Below are 19,243 nucleotides of genomic sequence, written 5' to 3' on the forward strand. Positions count from 1 at the left end.
TCGTAATAAAGACGACTTGCATTTATATAGCACCTTTCATGACTGCAGGACATCCCAAAATGCTTTACAGCCAATGAAGTACTGTTGTAAGGTAGGAAACGCAGCAGCCAATTTGTGCACAGTAAGCTCCCACAAACAGCAATATGATAACCACATAGTCTCGTTTAGTAATGTTGATTGAGGGATAAATATTGGCCACATCGGGGAGAACTCCTGCTCTTTGAAATAGTGCTTTAGGATCTTTTCTATCCACCTATCGGTTTACCGTCTCATCCGACAATGCAGCGCTCCCTCCGTACTGTACTGGAGTGTCAGTCTAGATGTTTGTGCTCAAGTCTCTGAAGTGGGACGTGAACCCACAACCTTCTGATTCAGGGGAGTGCTACTCACTGAGCCACAGCTGACAAAGTCGTAAAGACAGATAAGGTGTTCCATAGCGACAGAGGTGGACAGCGATCACTTTTATTCTTGGTTGCAAACAAGGCCATCGATCAAGTTTCAGCTTCAATTTATTTTAAATCTCCCAATTCTGGGTGTCTGGACCAGATCCAGAGAAGTAATTGGCTATGGTTGGTGATCACAGCATAATGCAGCAGTGGTGGATTTCTACCTGACCATGCTGTTCATTTTCTGTCTTAGATATCACTGTTTTGCTATAAACGACAGGAGACTTCTGCTTTAGTTAGCTGGATGACATTCAGGTTTTCCTGCTGTTTTGTGAAATGTTTCAATACTGTTCTTCCCAAAGCAAAGTTTTCTGGCACAAGTCAACACCCAACAGTTTTAACCTTAAATTATTTAGACAGACTTGCTGCGTAGAAGCTGGGCATCACACAACTACCGCAAAGCACTTCCATGGAGGAAAATATTTTTCATAATTTGTAATAGCCTTCAGTAGGTCACAGTCCTGGCAATAAATGAGAATCAGCCACTTGATGGATACATTAACTATTTCACCATCCTTGTTGCATATCATGCATCCAATTTTTTCTCTTGGGAGGGAGAATTGTCAAATTTCTTCCATATTTAATCTTGGAATTTTTTTGAATCCATTAGCTCAGTGACAGTACAGCTAGTTCATGAGGACAGAAGCCTCAGTTTAGCTTAGTGGCTGCTGGTCTATAGAAAAACTTTTCCCACCACATGAAGCATGCATCTTCATCCAAGGGCTTTTCAATATTGCTAACTCCCAAGTAGTCTTGGGGTTTCAGCTGAGACACTAGCAAGCTCGAAGGTTCAAGCCAGTGTTTGGAATTTCATGTTTCAACTTTAATCCCTTCCCTACTGTCCAGATGTTATTGTCTGGGTTATAGTTGAACAGGTAGGCTCTGCTTGTGTGATCCTGGATAGTGAAGGTTGGTGGTTGACTGCTGTGGGAAGGATATTTCAGCCAAACCCAATTCTCTCCTGACCTACCATTCCTGAAGTGGAAACCATGGCCGATTTTCACCTCTCCCACCCAGAGAGGCAGAAGTCACTTGTAACTAGCTTTGTGGTCCTAATCAAATTGAGTCAGTACAGAGCTTACAACATCCACCCAAGGGTATATGGGGGCTTCAAAGCACTCTCTCTCTCTACTGCACTGAAGTGTCAGCCTAGCTTATGTCTCTGGAGCGGGACTTGAACCCACAACCATCTGACTCCGAATACTACCAATGAGCCACGGCTGACTAAAGGGACAGTACTTTGTGGAAATTGAACTAAGTTAACATATGAGGTAGAATATGGAATTGAAGACTGGGTTGTATGCAGAAGCCCTGAAGCTTTATTGCTCACTCTTGCAAGTTTTTTTTAATTGCAGCATGGGATGGAGAGAGGGAATGATGAGATCTTTAGTTAGAGATTGTTGAAGTGGGTTGATCCAGAGATATGTGCACAACAAAAAAATCAGATGTTTGACCACACAACTTAAAAACCTTACTCTATCACCACGCTCTGAACAATTCTAAAATTAGCAGCAGAGCAGAAATATATTGCAGCACTATGGGCCTGCCCTTTCACTCTGCATACAGCAGTCAACTCTTCAACAGGCATGGGGAAGGTATTGAGGGATGGTCAAGCAATTGTCAAAATGGACCAAAGAAAAATACTTACAGCAAGCCATTTGCACAGATCAGCACTGCTATGGTGGAAGAATAGCTCACTTTTTTGGCTGGTATGTTTCAGGTCGGACAACTGTCAGGAAGAAAATAAAAATAGAAGACGCCTGAAACGTTAACTCTCCACAGATGCTGCCTGGCCTGCTGAGTTTTTCCAGCGTTTTCTGTTATTTCAGATTTCCAGCATCCACAGTATTTTGCTATTGAAAATAAAAATACCTTGGTTACCTGGCCTTAAAAATAAACATCCACCATCCAAAGCTCACTAAACAGAACATCTCAATTTTCAAATTGCATTTTATTCCAGTTCAAAGACTGAATGTAAAGTAAGCACTAGCTTGGAACAGAAAACTTTAACCCTGAGTACTGGAAACAATTTATTACAAAGTTGAATTATTTTTTTTAAATGGAGACAACTAAAAGTTGAATTCATAGCATTGTTTGAAAGGAAAAAATTGGGGCCACATTTTAACAGTGTATATAAATGCTACTGCAGTACTCGGAGCTTTCTGTAGGACATGGTTTTAAAATCTCCAAAAAGGTGGCAACAAATACAATTTTAAAACAGCTACCTGGAAGTAATAAGTCTTCACACCTGAAGCTAGCATATACTCTAAGCATTTTAATGCACATAAAACTATATGAATTGCATTACTGTAACCCATCACATGATAAAATAAAGCAATTTCCAACAGGTTAGGATCATAAATCTTCCTCCTAGTGGTCCAGGATCCGCAGATTGCCCGAAACAATCTTATTTTCCAATATGGCACCTGGAGGTATGTCAATCCTGTCTCCATGATTTGCAATAATTATAACTGTTCCCTAAATACAAAAAAAAATTAACAGTTGATGCACATCAAGGTACAGATCAAGTGGTGCCAAGTATCTTAACTAATCTAAATTAATAGAAAAAAGATGCTATTGATAATGTCCTTAAAACATTTTAGAGTTTGTTGCATATCACTTTTTTTTGCATTTCTGGTTTTATCTGGAGGGCAACGCTCTGGCATGGAAGGTTGGTGTACCAATCTAGGAAGATGTGGGAAATAACAGGAAATGCTGGAAACATTCAGCAGGCCAGGCAGCATCTGTGAAGAGAGACCAGAATTAACTCTCTCCACAGATGCTGCCTGGCCTGCTGAGTGTTTCCAGCATTTTGTTATTTCAAATTTCCAGCATCCGCAGTATTTTGCTATTGTTCAGTACAGGAAACTTTGTGCTATCCGGCACTGACGGGACCGAGCTGTTGCCGTTCCCTCAAAACTGCCGGCCAAACCAGCGTTAATGTTGAAGCATACAGAGCTTTTCAGCTCCGTATCTGGCAACAAACACTGTTGCTTAGCAACAGCTTCTAAACAGTCAGCCGTACCTTGGAAGCGTCTCTGTCGCTTAGCAACAGCTTCAGAGAGACTTTGCAGAGCCTGACTGGGGGAAAAAAAGCCACGAGAAGAAAAAAAACCTAACAAAACGGCTCCTGATTTTTGCCGGTGGCTCGAGCTGGCCGGGCATTTAGCCTCCAGATAACACAGTTTCCTGTAGTAGGATGTGGGCTTATGTCTATAATGCCCAGAAAATTCTCAATCCAAGATATGTCACTGTACATGAGAAGTGGAGTTAAGCAGTTATTTTGTGCACTTAATAAGTACTTTCTCTTTCGGATAAGGCATAAACCGAGGTCCTGTCTTCCCCCTCGGGCGGATGTAAAAGATCCCATTGCACTATTAGTAGAGCAGTGGAGTTCTCCCTTGGTATCCTGGCTAATTATCATCGAACATTACAAACAGATTATCTAGTCATTATCATATTGCTGTTTGTGGGAGCTTGCTGTGTACAAATTGGCTGCCACATTTCCTACATTGCAACAGTGACTACACTTATTAGTTATTGGGATGTGGGCATCACTGGCAAGGCCAGCATTTATTGCCCATCCCTAATTCTAACAAGACCTGGACAACATTCAGGCTTGGGCTGATAAGTGGCAGGTTACATTTGTGCCATGGAAGTGCCAGGCAATGACTATCTCCAACAAGCGAGAGTCCAACCACCTCCCCTTGACATTCAATACCATCACTTAATCCCCCACTATCAACATCCTGGGGGTGGGGGGGGGGGGGGTCACCATTAACCAGAAACGCCACAAATACGGTGGCAACAAGAGCAGGCCAGAGGCTAGGTATACTGCGGTGAGTGTCTGGACTCCCCAAAGCCTTTCTACCATCTACAAGGCACAAATCAGGAACGTGATGGAATATTCTCCACTTGCCTGGATGAGTGCAGCTCCAACAACACAAGAAGCTCAACACCATACAGGACAAAGCAGCCCACTTGATTGGCACCCCATCCACCACCAGCGTACCGTGGCTGCAGTTTGTACCATCTACAAGATGCACTGCAGCAACTCCCAAACCCATTACCTCTTCCACCTAGAAGGACAAGGGCAGCAGGTGCATGGGAACACCACCACCACCTCCTCCAAGTTCCCCCACCATCCTGACTTAGCAGTATATCACCAATCCTGCGTCGTCGCTGGGTCAAAATCCTGGAACTCCATACCTAACAGCACTATGGGAGTACCATCACCAGACGGACTGCAGCGGTTCAAGAAGGTGGCTAACCACCACCTTCTCGAGGACAACTAGGGATGGGCAATAAATGCTGGCATTGCCAGTGACTCACTGATCCCATAAATGAATATTTTTTTTTAATTTTTTTTAAAGAATTGCCCTCGAGAAGGTGGTAGTGAGCTACCTTCTTGAACTGCTGCAGTCTATGTGAAGGTACTCCCACAGTGCTGTTAGGAAGGGAGTTCCAGGATTTTGACCCAGCAACAATGAAGGATCGCCGATATACTTCTCAGTCAGGATGGTGTGTGACCTGGAGGGGAACTTGGAGGTGGTGGTGCTCCCATGTGTCTGCTGCCCTTGTCCTTCTAGGTGGAGGAGGTCGCGGGTTTAGGAGGTGCTCCCGAAGAAGCCTTGGCGAGTTGCTGCAGTGCATCTTGTAGATGGTACACACTGCAGCCACAGTAAGGTGGTGGATGGGGTGCCAATCAAGCAGGCTGCTTTGTCCTGGATGGTGTTGTTGGAGCTGCACTCATCCAGGCAAGTGGAGAGTATTCCATCACTCGCCTTACTTGTGCCTTGTAGATGATGGTGGAAAGGCTTTGGGGAGTCAGGCGGTGAGACACTTGCTGTAGAATACCTAGCCTCTGACCTGCTCTTGTTGGCACAGTATTTATGTGGCTAGTCCAGTTAAGTTTCTGGTCAATGGTGACCCACAGGATGTTGATGGTGGAGGATTCTGCAATGGTAATGCCATTGAATGTCAAGGGGCCATGATTAGACTCTCGCTTGTTGGAGATAGTCATTGCCTGGCACTTGTGGCACGAATGTTACCTGCCACTTATCAGCCCAAGCCTGAACGTCATCCAGGTCTTGTTGCATGCGGGCATGGACTGCTTCATTATCTGAGGAGTTGTGAATGGCGCTGAAAGCTGTCCAGTAATCAGTAAACATCCCCATTTCTGCCCTTACGTTGGAGGGAAGGTCATCGATGAAGCAGCTGAAGATGGTTGGGCCTAGGACACTGAGGAACTCCTGCAGCGACGTCCTGGGGCTGTGAAGATTGACCTTCAACCACCACAGCCATCTTCCTTTGTGCTAGGTAGGACTCCAGCCAGTGGAGTGTTTTCCCCCCCCGATTCCCATTGACTTCAATTTTACTAGGGCTCCTCAATGCCACACTTGGTCAAATGCTGACTTGATGTCAAGGGCAGTCACTCCCACCTCGCCTCTGGAATTCAGCTCCTTTGTCCATGTTTGGACCAAGGCTGTAATGAGGTCGGGAGCAGAGTGGTCTTGGCGGAACCCAAACTGGGCATCAGTGAGCAGGTTATTGGTGAGGAAGTGCCGCTTGATAGCACTGTCGATGACACTTTGCTGCTGATTGAGATTGGACTGATGGGGCAGTAATTGGCCAGATTGGATTTGTCCTGCTTTTTGTGGACAGGACGTCTTTGGCATCTATTCGACAATGTGGAAAACTGCCCGTGTTGTAGCTGTACTGGAACAGCTTGGCTAGAGGCACGGCTAGTTCTGGAGCACAAGTCTTCAGCACCATAGCCTTCGTTGTATCCAGTGCGCTCAGCCATTTCTTGATATCATGTGGAGTGAATCGAATTGGCTAAGACTGGCTTCTGTGATGGTGGGGACCTCAGGAATAGGCTGATATGGATCATCCGCTCGGCCCTTCTTGCTGAAGATGGTTGCAAACCCTTCAGCCTTGTCTTTTGCGCTGACGTGCTGGGCTCCACCATCATTGAGGATGGGGATATTCATGGAGCCTCCTCCTCCTCCTCCTGTTAGTTGTCTAATGGTCCACCACCATTCACGACTGGATGTGGCAGGACTGCAGTGCTTTGATCTGATCCGTTGATTGTGGGATCGCTTAGCCCTGGCTATAGCATGCTGCTTCTGCTTTTAGCATGCATGTAGTCCTGTGTTGCAGCTTCCCCAGGTTGGCACCTCATTTTTAGGTACGCCTGATGCTGTTCTTGGCATGCTCTTCTACAATCCTAAATGAACCAGGGTTTGGCCCCTGGCTTGGTGGTAATGGTAGAGTGAGGGATATGCTGGGCCATGAGGTTACAGATTGTGGTGGAATACAATTCTGCTGCTGCTGATGGCCCACAGCGCCTCATGGATGCCCAGTTTTTAGCTGCTAGATCTGTTCTGAATCTATTGCATTTAGCACGGTGGTAGTGCCACACATGATGGAGGGTGTCCTCACTGTGAAGATGGAACTTCATGTCCACAAGGACTGTGCGGTGACCAGTGCTACCAATACTGTCATGGATAGATGCATCTGCGATAGGTAGATTGGTGAGGATTAGGTCAAGTAGGTTTTTCCCCTCATGTTGGTGTTCTCACCACCTGTCGCAGGCCCAGACTGGCAGTTATGTCCTTCAGGACTCGGCCAGCTCAGTCAGTAGTGGTGCTACCGAGCCACTCTTGGTGATGGACATTGAAGTCCCTCACCCAGAGTACATTCTGTGCCCTTGCTACCCTCAGTGCTTCTTCCAAGTGGTGTTCAACATGGAGGAGTACTGATTCATCAGCGATAGGTGGTAATCAGCACGAGGTTTCCTTGCCCATGCTTGACCTGAAGCCATGAGAATTGAGTCAATGTTGAGGACTCCCAGGACCACTCCTTCCCAACTGGTTGATGGAGGAGTTTCGGATGATTTGCTATGATTCTGAGAGTATGACAGTCAGGCTGTTGCTTGACTAGTCTGTGGGACAGCTCTCCCAATTTTGGCACAAGTCCCCAGATGTTGGTGGGGAGGACTTTGCAGGGTCGACTGGGCAGGTTGCCGTGTCCGTAGCTGATACCGAGGTTGATGCTGGGTGGTCCGTCCTGTTTCATTTAGCATCGGACCTGGGTGTGAGCAGTGAGGTGAGGCGAGGCGGAGCTTAAAACCGGCAGCGACCCGAGGCCCGACTACAGCATCAGACCTGGGTGTGAGCAGTGAGGTGAGGTGAGGCGAGGCGGAGCTTAAAACCGGCAGCGACCCGAGGCCCGACTACAGCATCAGACCTGGGTGTGAGCAGTGAGGTGAGGCGAGGCGGAGCTTAAAACCGGCAGCGACCCGAGGCCCGACTACAGCATCGGACCTGGGTGTGAGCAGTGAGGTGAGGCGAGGCGGAGCTTAAAACCGGCAGCGACCAGAGGCCCGACTACAGCATCGGACCTGGGTGAGCGGTGAGGCGAGGCGTACCAACTCAACAGCAGAGGAGAGAGGTAAAAAATAATCCAAGAGTGACGTCACCAGGAAGCAGGTAAGTGATTGGTTGGATTGGTTGGTGAGTATTTCTTTCTTCTTTTCATTACAAGCTTAAATTCCGCGGTTTTTTTCTAGGGTCTCTGTGCTGTAGTGGAGACAGTTGGTAAACCATTTAACTGGTGTAATTAGAGGGATTGATTTAATTTAAATCCAATTAATTAAAGGGGATACTAGCATCTATAATCGGGCAGAGGGTGTCCATAACTAACAATAAAAAATGTAATTAATTACATAGAATGGAGCAGGTGATGTGTTACCGCTGCGAGATGTGGGAGCCGGTAGACCCCATTGAGGCTAACGGTGATTACATCTGTGACAAGTGTCTGCTGCTACAGGATCTCCAGCTCCGTGTTGATGAGCTGGAGTCTGAGCTTCAGACACTGCGACACATCAGGGAGGGGGAGAAGTACCTGGACTCTGTGTGTCAGAAGGTGCTCACACCTATGAAGTTAATTAATTCAGATGTAGCCCATGGTCAGGGACAGGACAGTGTGACTACGAGCGAGGCAGGTACAGGGATCCAGGAGGTAGTGTTGGAGGAGCCGCAGCCCTTGCTCTTGTCCAACAGGTTCGAGGTTCTTACTCCCTGTGGGGACGGGAGCAGGGGCTGCAGGGAGGATGAGCAACCTGGCCACAGCACCATGGAGCGGGGGGCCATTCAAGAGGGGGAAGTAAATAGAAATGTTGTAGTGGTAGGGGATAATATTATTAGGGGGATAGATAGAGTTCTCTGCAGCCGAGAGCGAGAGTCCCGTAGGCTGTGTTGCCTACCCGGTGCCAGGGTTAAGGACATCTCCTCTGGGCTGGAAAGAAACTTGCAGTGGGAGGGGGTGGATCCAGTCGTCGTGGTCCATGTTGGTACAAACGACATAGATAGGACTAGGAAGCCGGTTCTGTTAAAGGAGTATGAGCAGTTAGGGGTCAAATTAAAAAACAGAACCTCAAGGGTAATAATCTCTGGATTATTACCTGAGCCACGAGCGAATTTGGCTAGGACAAATAAGAGAGTTAAATGCGTGGCTCAAAGACTGGTGTGGGAGAAATGGGTTTTGCTTCCTGGGACACTGGCACCAGTACTGGGGCAGGAGGGAGCTGTTCCGTTGGGACGGGCTTCACTTGGCCAGTGCTGGGACTAGAGTCCTGGCGGATCATATAACTAGGGCTGTAGAGAGGGCTTTAAACTAACTAGTGGGGGGGAGGTTCCTAGAGAACAAATAATAAAAATGACAACAGAGAAGGTCATAGACTTAGGTAGCAGTGGGGAAATTAAAAACCAGAGCGTGTCAGGAAGGGACAGAAGGTATGGAGTAAAAGGTAAAGTAATAAAAAGGGCAAAAGCAGGAACGAAGTGTCACAAAACACATTTGAAAGTTCTCTATCTGAATGCACGTAGCATTCGTAACAAAATAGACGAGTTAATGGCACAAATAGCTACATATGGGTATGATCTTGTGGCCATTACAGAAACATGGCTGCAGGGTGACAATGCCTGGGAATTAAACATACCAGGTTATTTAACGATCAGGAAGGACAGGCAGGAAGGAAGGGGAGGTGGGGTGGCTATGATAATAAAGGAAGGAATCACTGTAATACAGAGAAATGATATTGGGTCAAAAGATCAGGATAATGAAACAGTTTGGGTGGAGATAAGGAATAATAAGGGGAAAAAACCACTAGTGGGCGTAGTCTATAGGCCTCCGAACAGTTGCAACTCTGTTGGACGGAGTATCAATCAGGAAATAGTTGAGGCTTGTAATAAGGGAACATCTATAATTATGGGGGATTTTAACTATCATATTAATTGGACAAATCAAATTGGGCAGGGCTGCCTTGAGGATGAGTTCATTGAGTGTACAGGTAGACTACCCTTTATCCGGACTTCCGAAAACCGAAACCCTCTAAAAACCGAAGGTTTTTTGGGTCAGCGCAAGTCCAGCGTAAGTCGTGCGCACGACCCCCCGCGGGCGCCGACCCCCCCCGACTTACGCTGAGCGTCAGCGTAAGTCGTGCGCACGACCCCCCGCCGACCCCGACCCCCGCCGACCCCGACCGTAAGTCGGCGGGGGTCGGGGTCGGCGGGGGTCCGCGGGGGGGGGTCGGCACCGGCGGGGGTCGGCGGGGGGTCGTGCGCACGACCCCCCGCCGACCCCCCCGCGGACCCCTGCCGACCCACCTTCCGAAATCCGAAATTCTCCGAAAACCGAAACACGGCTGGTCCCGAGCTTTTCGGATAAAGGATAGTCTACCTGTATTAGGGATGGGTTTCTTGAGCAGTATGTAACTGAACCGACCAGGGGGCAAGCAACCTTAGATCTGGTCCTGTGTAACGAGACAGGATTAATTAAAAATGTCCTAGTAAAGGATCCCCTTGGAATGAGTGACCATAACATGGTTGAATTCCATATTCAATTAGAGGGCGAGAAGGTTGGATCTCAAACAAGCGTGCTAATCTTGAATAAAGGAGACTATGAAGGTATGAGAGCGGAATTGAGTAGAGTGGATTGGGAAAATAGATTAAAGGGTAAGACGATACATGATCAATGGTGTACATTTAAGGAGTTATTTTACAACTTCCAAAAAAAGTATATTCCACTGAGAAAAAAAGGGTGTAAAAGAAAAGACAGCCATCCGTGGCTAATTAAAGAAATTAAGGATAGTATTCGACTAAAAACAAGGGCATATAAGGTAGCCAAATCTAGTGGGAGGATAGAGGATTGGGAAAACTTTAAAAGACAGCAAAAAATAACAAAAAGATTGATTAAGAAAGGGAAGATAGATTATGAAAGTAAATTAGCAAAAAATATAAAAACAGATAGTAAGAGTTTTTATAGTTATATAAAAAGAAAAAGGGTGGCTAAAGTAAATGTTGGTCCCTTAGAGGATGAGACCGGAAAATTAATGGTGGGAATAATGGAGATGGCAAAAACACAGAATGAATATTTTGTATCAGTCTTTACAGTAGAGGACACCAAGAATATCCCAACACTGGACAAGCAGGGGGCTATAGGGGGGGGAGGAGATAAACACGATCAAAATCACTAAGGAAGTGGTACTCTGTAAAATAATGGGACTCAAGGCGGATAAATCGCCTGGACCTGATGGCTTACGTCCTAGGGTCTTGAGGGAAGTGGCGGTAGGGATTGTGGATGCATTGGTAATAATCTTCCAAAACTCCCTGGACTCAGCAAAGGTCCCGGCAGACTGGAAAACTGCTAATGTAACACACTTATTTAAAAAGGGCAGTAGACAGAAGGCTGGAAACTATAGACCGGTTAGCCTAACATCTGTGGTAGGTAAAATTTTGGAGTCCATTATTAAGGAGACAGTAACAGGACATTTGGATAATCATAATTTAATAAGACAAAGTCAGCATGGTTTTATGAAGGGGAAGTCATGTTTGACAAATTTGCTGGAGTTCTTTAAGTAACATATAGGGTGGATAAAGGGGAACCAGTGGACGTAGTGTATTTAGACTTCCAAAAGGCATTTGACAAGGTGCCACACAAAAGATTATTGCTTAAGATAAAAAATCACGGGATTGGGGGTAATATTCTGGCATGGATAGAGGATTGGCTATCTAACAGAAGGCAGAGAGTTGGGATAAATGGTTCATTCTCAGACTGGCAATCAGTAACTAGTGGTGTTCCGCAGGGGTCAGTGCTGGGTCCCCAACTCTTTACAATCTATATTAACTATTTGGAGGAGGGGACCGAGAGTAACATATCAAAGTTTGCAGATGATACTAAGATGGGAGGGAAAGTAGTGAGTGAGGAGGACATAAAAAACCTGCAAGGGGACATAGGCTAAGTAAGTGGGCAGAGATTTGGCAGATGGAATACAATACTGGAAAGTGTGAGGTTATGCACTTTGGCAGGAAAAATCGTAGAGCAAGTTATTATCTTAATGGCAAGAAACTGGAAAGTACTGAAGTACAAAGGGATCTGGGGGTCCTGGTGCACGAAACTCAAAAGGTTAGTATGCAGGTGCAGCAAGTGATTAAGAAGGCCAATGGAATGTTGGCTTTCATTGCTAGGGGGATAGAATATAAAAATAGCGAGGTATTGCTTCAGTTGTACAAGGTATTGGTGAGACCGCACCTGGAATACTGCATACAGTTTTGGTGTCCATACTTAAGAAAAGACATACTTGCTCTCAAGTCAGTACAAAGAAGGTTCACTCGGTTAATCCCGGGGATGAGGGGATGGACATATGAGGAGAGGTTGAGTAGATTGGGACTCTACTCATTGGAGTTCAGAAGAATGAGAGGCGATCTTATTGAAACATATAAGATTATGAAGGGGTTGGATCGGGTGGATGCAGGGAGGATGTTCCAGATGATGGGTGAAACTAGAACTAGGGGCATAGTCTTAGAATAAGGGGCTGCTCTTTCAAAACTGAGATGAGGAGGAACTACTTCACTCAGAGGGTGGTAGGTCCATGGAATATGCTGCCCCAAAAAGCTGTCGAAGCTACATCATTACATAAATTTAAAACAGAAATAGACAGTTTCCTAGAAGTAAAGGGAATTAAGGGTTATGGGGAGCGGGCAGGAATTTGGACATCAGTCTAGGTTCGGATCGGTCATGGCCCTGTGGGTAGCGGAGCGGGCCCAGGGGCCGTGTAGCCTGATCCTGCTCCTGTTTTGTGTGTCTAATTCTGTTAGATTCAGGAGATAGTCCTGTCATAGTGGATTGGCGGTTAGGATCAGATCAGCCATGATTTTATTGAATGGCAGAGCAGGCTCGAGGGGCCAATTGGCCTACTCCTGCTCCTATTTCTTATGTTCTTATGTTTCGTAGCGGTTTGTTATAACTGAGTGGTTTGCTAGGCCATTTCAGAGGGCAGTTAAGAGTCAACCACATTGCTGTGGGTCTGGAGTCAGATATAGGCCAGACTAGGTAAGGATGGCAGATTTCCTTCCCTAAAGGACATTAGTGAACCAGATGGGTTTTTTTGACAATCCGATAGTTTCATGGTTACCATTACTGATACTAGCTTTTTATTCCAGATTTATTTAATTAACTAAATTTAAATTCCCCAGCTGCCGCGGTGGGATCTGAACTCACGTCTCTGGATCATTAGCCCAGGTCTCTGGATTACTAGCCCAGTGACATTACCACTACACTACCGTTCCTGTACTTAAAGTACTTCATTAGCTGTAAAGCAGTTTGGGATGTCTTGGGGTCTTGAAAGGTGCTATAGAAATGCAACTTCTTTCTATATAATTAATGACTAAATATTAGTGTGCAAATTAGATTCAGAAAACAAAATCAAAGGCACCCATTACTGAATGAAATATTTAGTATCGTCAGGAGTGGATGCCGACAAAACCCGTTTGTCTAAACATCCACAGCCACTTTGTTCATTGTTATGCCTGTACACTGTGCAAGTACTTGCATCTATTTCCTGTGTAACAATTTGAAAGAAAATCTCAAATACCATGAAAAGGTTCATGGCCTGTCTTTACTTTGAAAACCTACAGAAACTCATAGCAGTGAACTCTTCAAAAACAGGCTGCCCAAGATTCCCATGATGTCAATTTCACTTAGATTGGGCAAATGGGCATGGTGTTTTTTTTCTAAATCAGAAGAAGCTTGTCTTTAGATAATGTTTAGTTTTTTTTTCTACCAAATCAACTGCAGGACCATACTTCAGTCGCTGCTTTGGGTTGTGATGTAGGATTTCACAGATTAGGCAATTTTGAACAGTAATTTAGAGGACACTCTACAATACCAAGTACTGACCCAACTCTTTACTAACCTTCAATACAACATTCTTCCCGAAAGTAACATCTCCTGAAACAGTAAGGTGATCCAATTCAAGTATATCTGGTATACTGTCCAGCCTGGTCAGGTAATCTTGTACCTGGTTGGAAAAAAAATCATCTGTTTGCACTGCCTTCAAGAATCATATTCTATCAGTTGCCATTGATTTGTTTGCTTACTTGATAAAGTGCAGGGCCCAGCCAGCATTTTAAAAGCTAATTGGGTACAGTACTAAAACCAAACACTGGACTTTACACTTGGACAAGACTAGTATACTCCTGATAATTAAATTTAAAAAAAATTGAATTAACTAAATTTAAATGAAAGAAAATGCATTTATTTGAAACCAGTTTTTGTCATTTTAGATTATTTAAAATAAAAATTATTTTCTCAGGCCTCAATCTGGAGAAATGCATTCTGTAGTTTTAAGTTAAAGAAAGTTTACATTTTTCATCCAACTGTACATTAAGATTTAATATTAACATTTATCTCCTTCCCCATTTACATTTTTGCTTCCTCAATGTTTCAAATTAATCCAGGCCAAGAGGACAGGCAACCTACTCCATTATCATTTGCCAATGCCTCTCTACAACCTGGGGCTACATGGAAGCAAACATATACCCTCCCGAAGAAGTCAGCTGGAGGTGAGGAACACAGCATTAGAATGGCAAGCTGGACTAGCACCAGTCCATAACCCAGCTCTATGGGACTTTAGTTTCTATGTACATTTTCTCCCAATCTACAGAGGAATGAGAGGCCACCTGTCAATTTCCAAGGTGACACTTAAAGATAATCATACACTTGTTAACATACTTCAATTTGTTGGCAGATGCGTGGTGTGATGTGGCTCGCCCTCTCACACATCAGGGATTATGAGCTCCTGTATTAAGTCTATTGCCAGCAATTTGTTAGATGCTTACCAGCTCAATTTGCCAGTGTCGGTCATTAGCTGTTACACTGACCTCCAGTTTGATGGTCATTGTTGTGCCAAGAAGCACTTCCTCATTGCAAACTAGATCAAATGACTAGAATATAGGTCAGAGAACATTATGCACGCTTTCAGACCTTGTGAAACAAAATCTTTGAAGGTATGGTTTCCTTTTGTACACTGCTGCATCCAGGGCATGCAATGATCTTAACCAGGCTTCTCCAGTTTAGATCACTGCAGTTTCACAGTGGATCTGAGTGTGTTGGTAGAGTGGACAATTCTCCATAAAGGAGGCATAATCAGCTTTATACTGGCATACAATGCTTCCTACCCACCTGCCCAATTTCTCTTTCTCAACAGCCTACTGGTTAAATGCATCGTGTGATGTGGTACTGAGCCACACAAATAAGCAAGATCCCAAGTGCAATCTTTGGCTTGTACTGACTCTGCCTGTCTCAGCCCAGGCTGTAGAGGGGGCACTCCCAATTCATCCTAGTATACCTGCGCTTGGGAAGGAGGAGGAGATGAGATACAATTAAGTGAGATTTTCCACTCGTGACAATCCAGTAGCCCCTGCTGGAAGGTGCTTGTACATGGATAGGATCGGACTAGTCTCTTGTGATTCTGCCAACTATGGAGCTGAGACCAGTCGATTTATGAAGCACTTTAAATAAAGACTTTGCCACAATACATCCTTATATTGGGAGCATTAGGTTGAAGTCCTTAGTCAGAGTTCTCAATTTGATGATGATCTGAAAAGCATTTTTTATTAAGTTTTAACCCCAAATCCTGACACAGCAAGGGACAAGTTATTTAAAAAACAGTAAGTGCTTGTTTAAGATTCTCTTCTGCTTCCATTTTAGTGAAAAAGTAACAGCTGGCTGGCACTTCATTCACATAATTAAAAAGGAGAGATTGGATCTGCAGAGTACAACCATGTAAAACGAGTTGAAAGATGAATCGGATACAGGATCTTAAATGGCACGAAGCCAACATGATTCATTGTATTTTTTAGTTGACATCTGCGGAATTCATTACCTTAGTAAAGGAACTGCCCAGCTTAACCAAAGGCACAGTTCGGAATTCTCTTTTGTCACTCATCGTCAGAGATCCAGCATCAAGGCTGTACAGGTTGGACATCACCAGCATCAGATCAGAGGTGGTCTTGACGGGCAAGAAGCGACTACGTGGCACATTAACACCTAGTGCATTTTCAAAGCACTTAATGGCAGCCCCAACAGCGGTCTCAAGTTGAAACACATTTAGGCCATCATCCAGCATCTATTAGAAAGAAAAACAATTTGCATATATATCGTGCCTAGAACATAATAGACTTCTTTAAACATAAAAGGCACTTCATAGGAGCACGAGTCAGACAAAAATTGACACCAAGCCAAAGGAGGAGATATTCAGACAGGTGATTACATAGAAACATAGAAGATAGGAGCAGGAGTAGGCCATTCGGCCCCTCGAGCCTGCTCCACCATTCAATGAGATCATGGCTGATCATCCAAATTCAGTACCCGGTCCCTGCTTTCTCCCCATACCCCTTGATCCCTTTAGCCTTAAGAAATATATCTAACTCCTTCTTGAATATATTTAATGAACTGGCCTCCACCGCCTTCTGTGGTAGAGTGTTCCACAGATTCACCACTCTCTGGGTGAAGAAATTCCTCCTCATTTCTGTCCTAAATGGCTTACCCTTTATCCTTAAGACTGTGTCCCCTGGTTCTGGACTCCCCGACCATCGGGAACATCCTGCATCTAGTATGTCCAGTCCTGTCAGAATTTTATAAGTTTCAATGAGATCACCTCTCATTCTTCTAAACTCCAGCGAGTACAAGCCCAATCGACCCAATCTCTCCTCATACATCATTCCTGCCATTCCAGGTATCAGCCTGGTGAATCTTCGCTGAACTCCCTCCATAGCAAGAACATCCTTTCTCAGATAAGGCGACCAAAACTGCACACAATACTCAAGGTGTGGTCTCACCAAGGCCCTGTACAACTGCAGCAAGACAGCCTTGTTCCTGTACTCAAACCCTCTCGCTACGAAGGCCAACATACCATTTGCCTTCTTAACCGCCTGCTGCACCTGCATGCTTACCTTCAGCGAGTGGTGCACAAGGACACCCAGGTGTCGTTGCACTTCCCCTTCTCCCAATCTATTGCCATTTAGATAATAATCTGCCTTCCTGTTTTTGCCACCAAAGCGGACAACCTCACATTTATCCACATTATATTGCATCTGTCTTGTTTCTGCCCAATCACCCAACATGTCCAAATCATCCTGGAGTTTCTCGACATCCTCCTCACAGCACACACGCCCACCCTGCTTTGTGTCGTCTGCAAATTTGGAGATATTACATCTAGTTCCCTTGTCTAGATCATTAATATATATTGTGAATAGCTGGGGTCCAAGGACCGATCACTGCGGTACCCCACTAGTCACTGCCTGCCACTCGGAAAAAGACCTGTTTATTCCAACTCTTTGCTTTCTGTCTGCCAACCAGTTCTCTATCCAAGTCAATACCTTGCCCCCAATCCCATGTGCCTTAACTTTACACGCTAATCTCTTATGCGGGACCTTATCGAAGGCCTTCTGAAAGCTTGGTCAGAGGGGTAGGTTTTAAGGAGGATCTTAAAAGTAGGAGAGAGGCACAGAGAATTCTGGAGCTTAAGGCCAAGAGGTCTAAAGGCACGGCCGCTAGTGGTGGAGCAAAGGAATTGGGGATGCATAAGAGGCCAGTTGGAAGAACACAGGTTTGTACGACTGGAGGAGGTTACAGGAGATAGGGAGGGGGGGCGAGACCATGGAGGGATTTGAACATGAGGATGAGAATTTTAAATTCAAGGCATTGGTGGATTTAGCCAATGTAGGTCAGCGAGCACAAGGGTGACGGGTGAGCGGGAATTGGTGAGGGACAGGTTACCAGCAGCAAAGTTTTGGATGAGCTAGTTTACGACGGGTGGAATACGGCAGGCCAGGAGAGCATTGGAATCATCGAGTCTGGCGGTAACAAAAGCATGGATTACAGTTTCAGCAGCAGATGACCTGAGGCAGGGGTAGGAACGGGTGATGTTACGGAGGTGGAAGTAGGCAGTCTTTGTGATGGAGAGGATATAGTGTTGGAAGTTCAGCTCAGGGTCCAATAGGACAGCGAGATTATGAACAATCTGATTCAACTAGAGATAGTAGCCAAGGAGGGTGATGGAATCAGTGGCGAGGGACAAAGACAATGGTTTTGGTCTTGCCAATGTTTAATGGGAGGAAATTGCAGCTCATGCAGGACTGGATGTTGGACAAGCAGGCTGACAGAGGCAGTGGAGGGGTCGAGAATGGTGGTGGTGAGGTAGAACTGGGTGTCGTCAGCATACATGTGGAACCTGCCATTATGGAAGTGGCGGTAGGGATTGTGGATGCATTGGTAATAATTTTCCAAAACTCCCTGGACTCCGCAAAGGTCCCGGCAGACTGGAAAACTGCTAATGTAACACCCTTATTTAAAAAGGGCAGTAGACAGAAGGCTGGAAACTATAGACCGGTTAGCCTAACATCTGTGGTAGGTAAAATTTTGGAGTCCATTATTAAGGAGACAGTAACAGGACATTTGGATAATCATAATTTAATAGGACAAAGTCAGCATGGTTTTATGAAGGGGAAGTCATGTTTGACAAATTTGCTGGAGTTCTTTGAGGAAGTAACATATCGGGTGGATAAAGGGGAACCAGTGGACGTAGTGTATTTAGACTTCCAAAAGGCATTTGACAAGGTGCCACACAAAAGATTATTGCTTAAGATAAAAAATCACAGGATTGGGGGTAATATTCTGGCATGGATAGAGGATTGGCTATCTAACAGAAGGCAGAGAGTTGGGATAAATGGTTCATTCTCAGACTGGCAATCAGTAACTAGTGGTGTTCCGCAGGGGTCAGTGCTGGGTCCCCAACTCTTTACAATCTATATTAACAATTTGGAGGAGGGGACCGAGTGTAACATATCAAAGTTTGCAGATGATACTAAGATGGGAGGGAAAGTAGTGAGTGAGGAGGACATAAAAAACCTGCAAGGGGACATAGACAGGCTAAGTAAGTGGGCAGAGATTTGGCAGATGGAATACAATACTGGAAAGTGTGAGGTTATGCACTTTGGCAGGAAAAATCGTAGAGCAAGTTATTATCTTAATGGCAAGAAACTGGAAAGTACTGAAGTACAAAGGGATCTGGGGGTCCTGGTGCACGAAACTCAAAAGGTTAGTATGCAGGTGCAGCAAGTGATTAAGAAGGCCAATGGAATGTTGGCTTTCATTGCTAAGGGGATAGAATATAAAAATAGGGAGGTATTGCTTCAGTTGTACAAGGTATTGGTGAGACCGCACCTGGAATACTGCATACAGTTTTGGTGTCCATACTTAAGAAAAGACATACTTGCTCTCAAGTCAGTACAAAGAAGGTTCACTCGGTTAATCCCGGGGATGAGGGGATGGACATATGAGGAGAGGTTGAGTAGATTGGGACTCTACTCATTGGAGTTCAGAAGAGAGGCGATCTTATTGAAACATATAAGATTTCAGAAGAGAGGCGATCTTATTGAAACATATAAGAT

At 45.1% G+C, this 19,243-nt stretch overlaps 1 protein-coding gene across 2 annotated transcripts in view; it reads right to left on the reverse strand.

The window, feature by feature from the left end:
* Nucleotides 1-19,243, reverse strand: part of LOC147121379 (UTP--glucose-1-phosphate uridylyltransferase-like) — a 29,667-nt gene continuing 10,424 nt past the window's right edge. Inside the window, exons 5-7 of one of the 2 annotated variants that reach the window (XM_085981583.1) lie at nucleotides 15,676-15,918; nucleotides 13,705-13,809; nucleotides 1-2,175 (exon numbers count right to left, since the gene is read on the reverse strand). In XM_085981583.1, coding sequence (XP_085837709.1) covers nucleotides 2,056-2,175; nucleotides 13,705-13,809; nucleotides 15,676-15,918 — 468 coding nt within the window. In that variant the 3' untranslated portion in view covers nucleotides 1-2,055. Of the gene's footprint in view, nucleotides 2,176-2,378; nucleotides 2,925-13,704; nucleotides 13,810-15,675; nucleotides 15,919-19,243 lie in introns of those variants that run through there. The other variant, XM_085981584.1, reaches the window with a different exon arrangement.

Source organism: Somniosus microcephalus, chromosome 3 (genome assembly GCF_052327205.1).
Source record: "Somniosus microcephalus isolate GS21.2 chromosome 3, FLI_Smic_1.0, whole genome shotgun sequence".
NCBI lineage: Eukaryota > Metazoa > Chordata > Chondrichthyes > Squaliformes > Somniosidae > Somniosus > Somniosus microcephalus.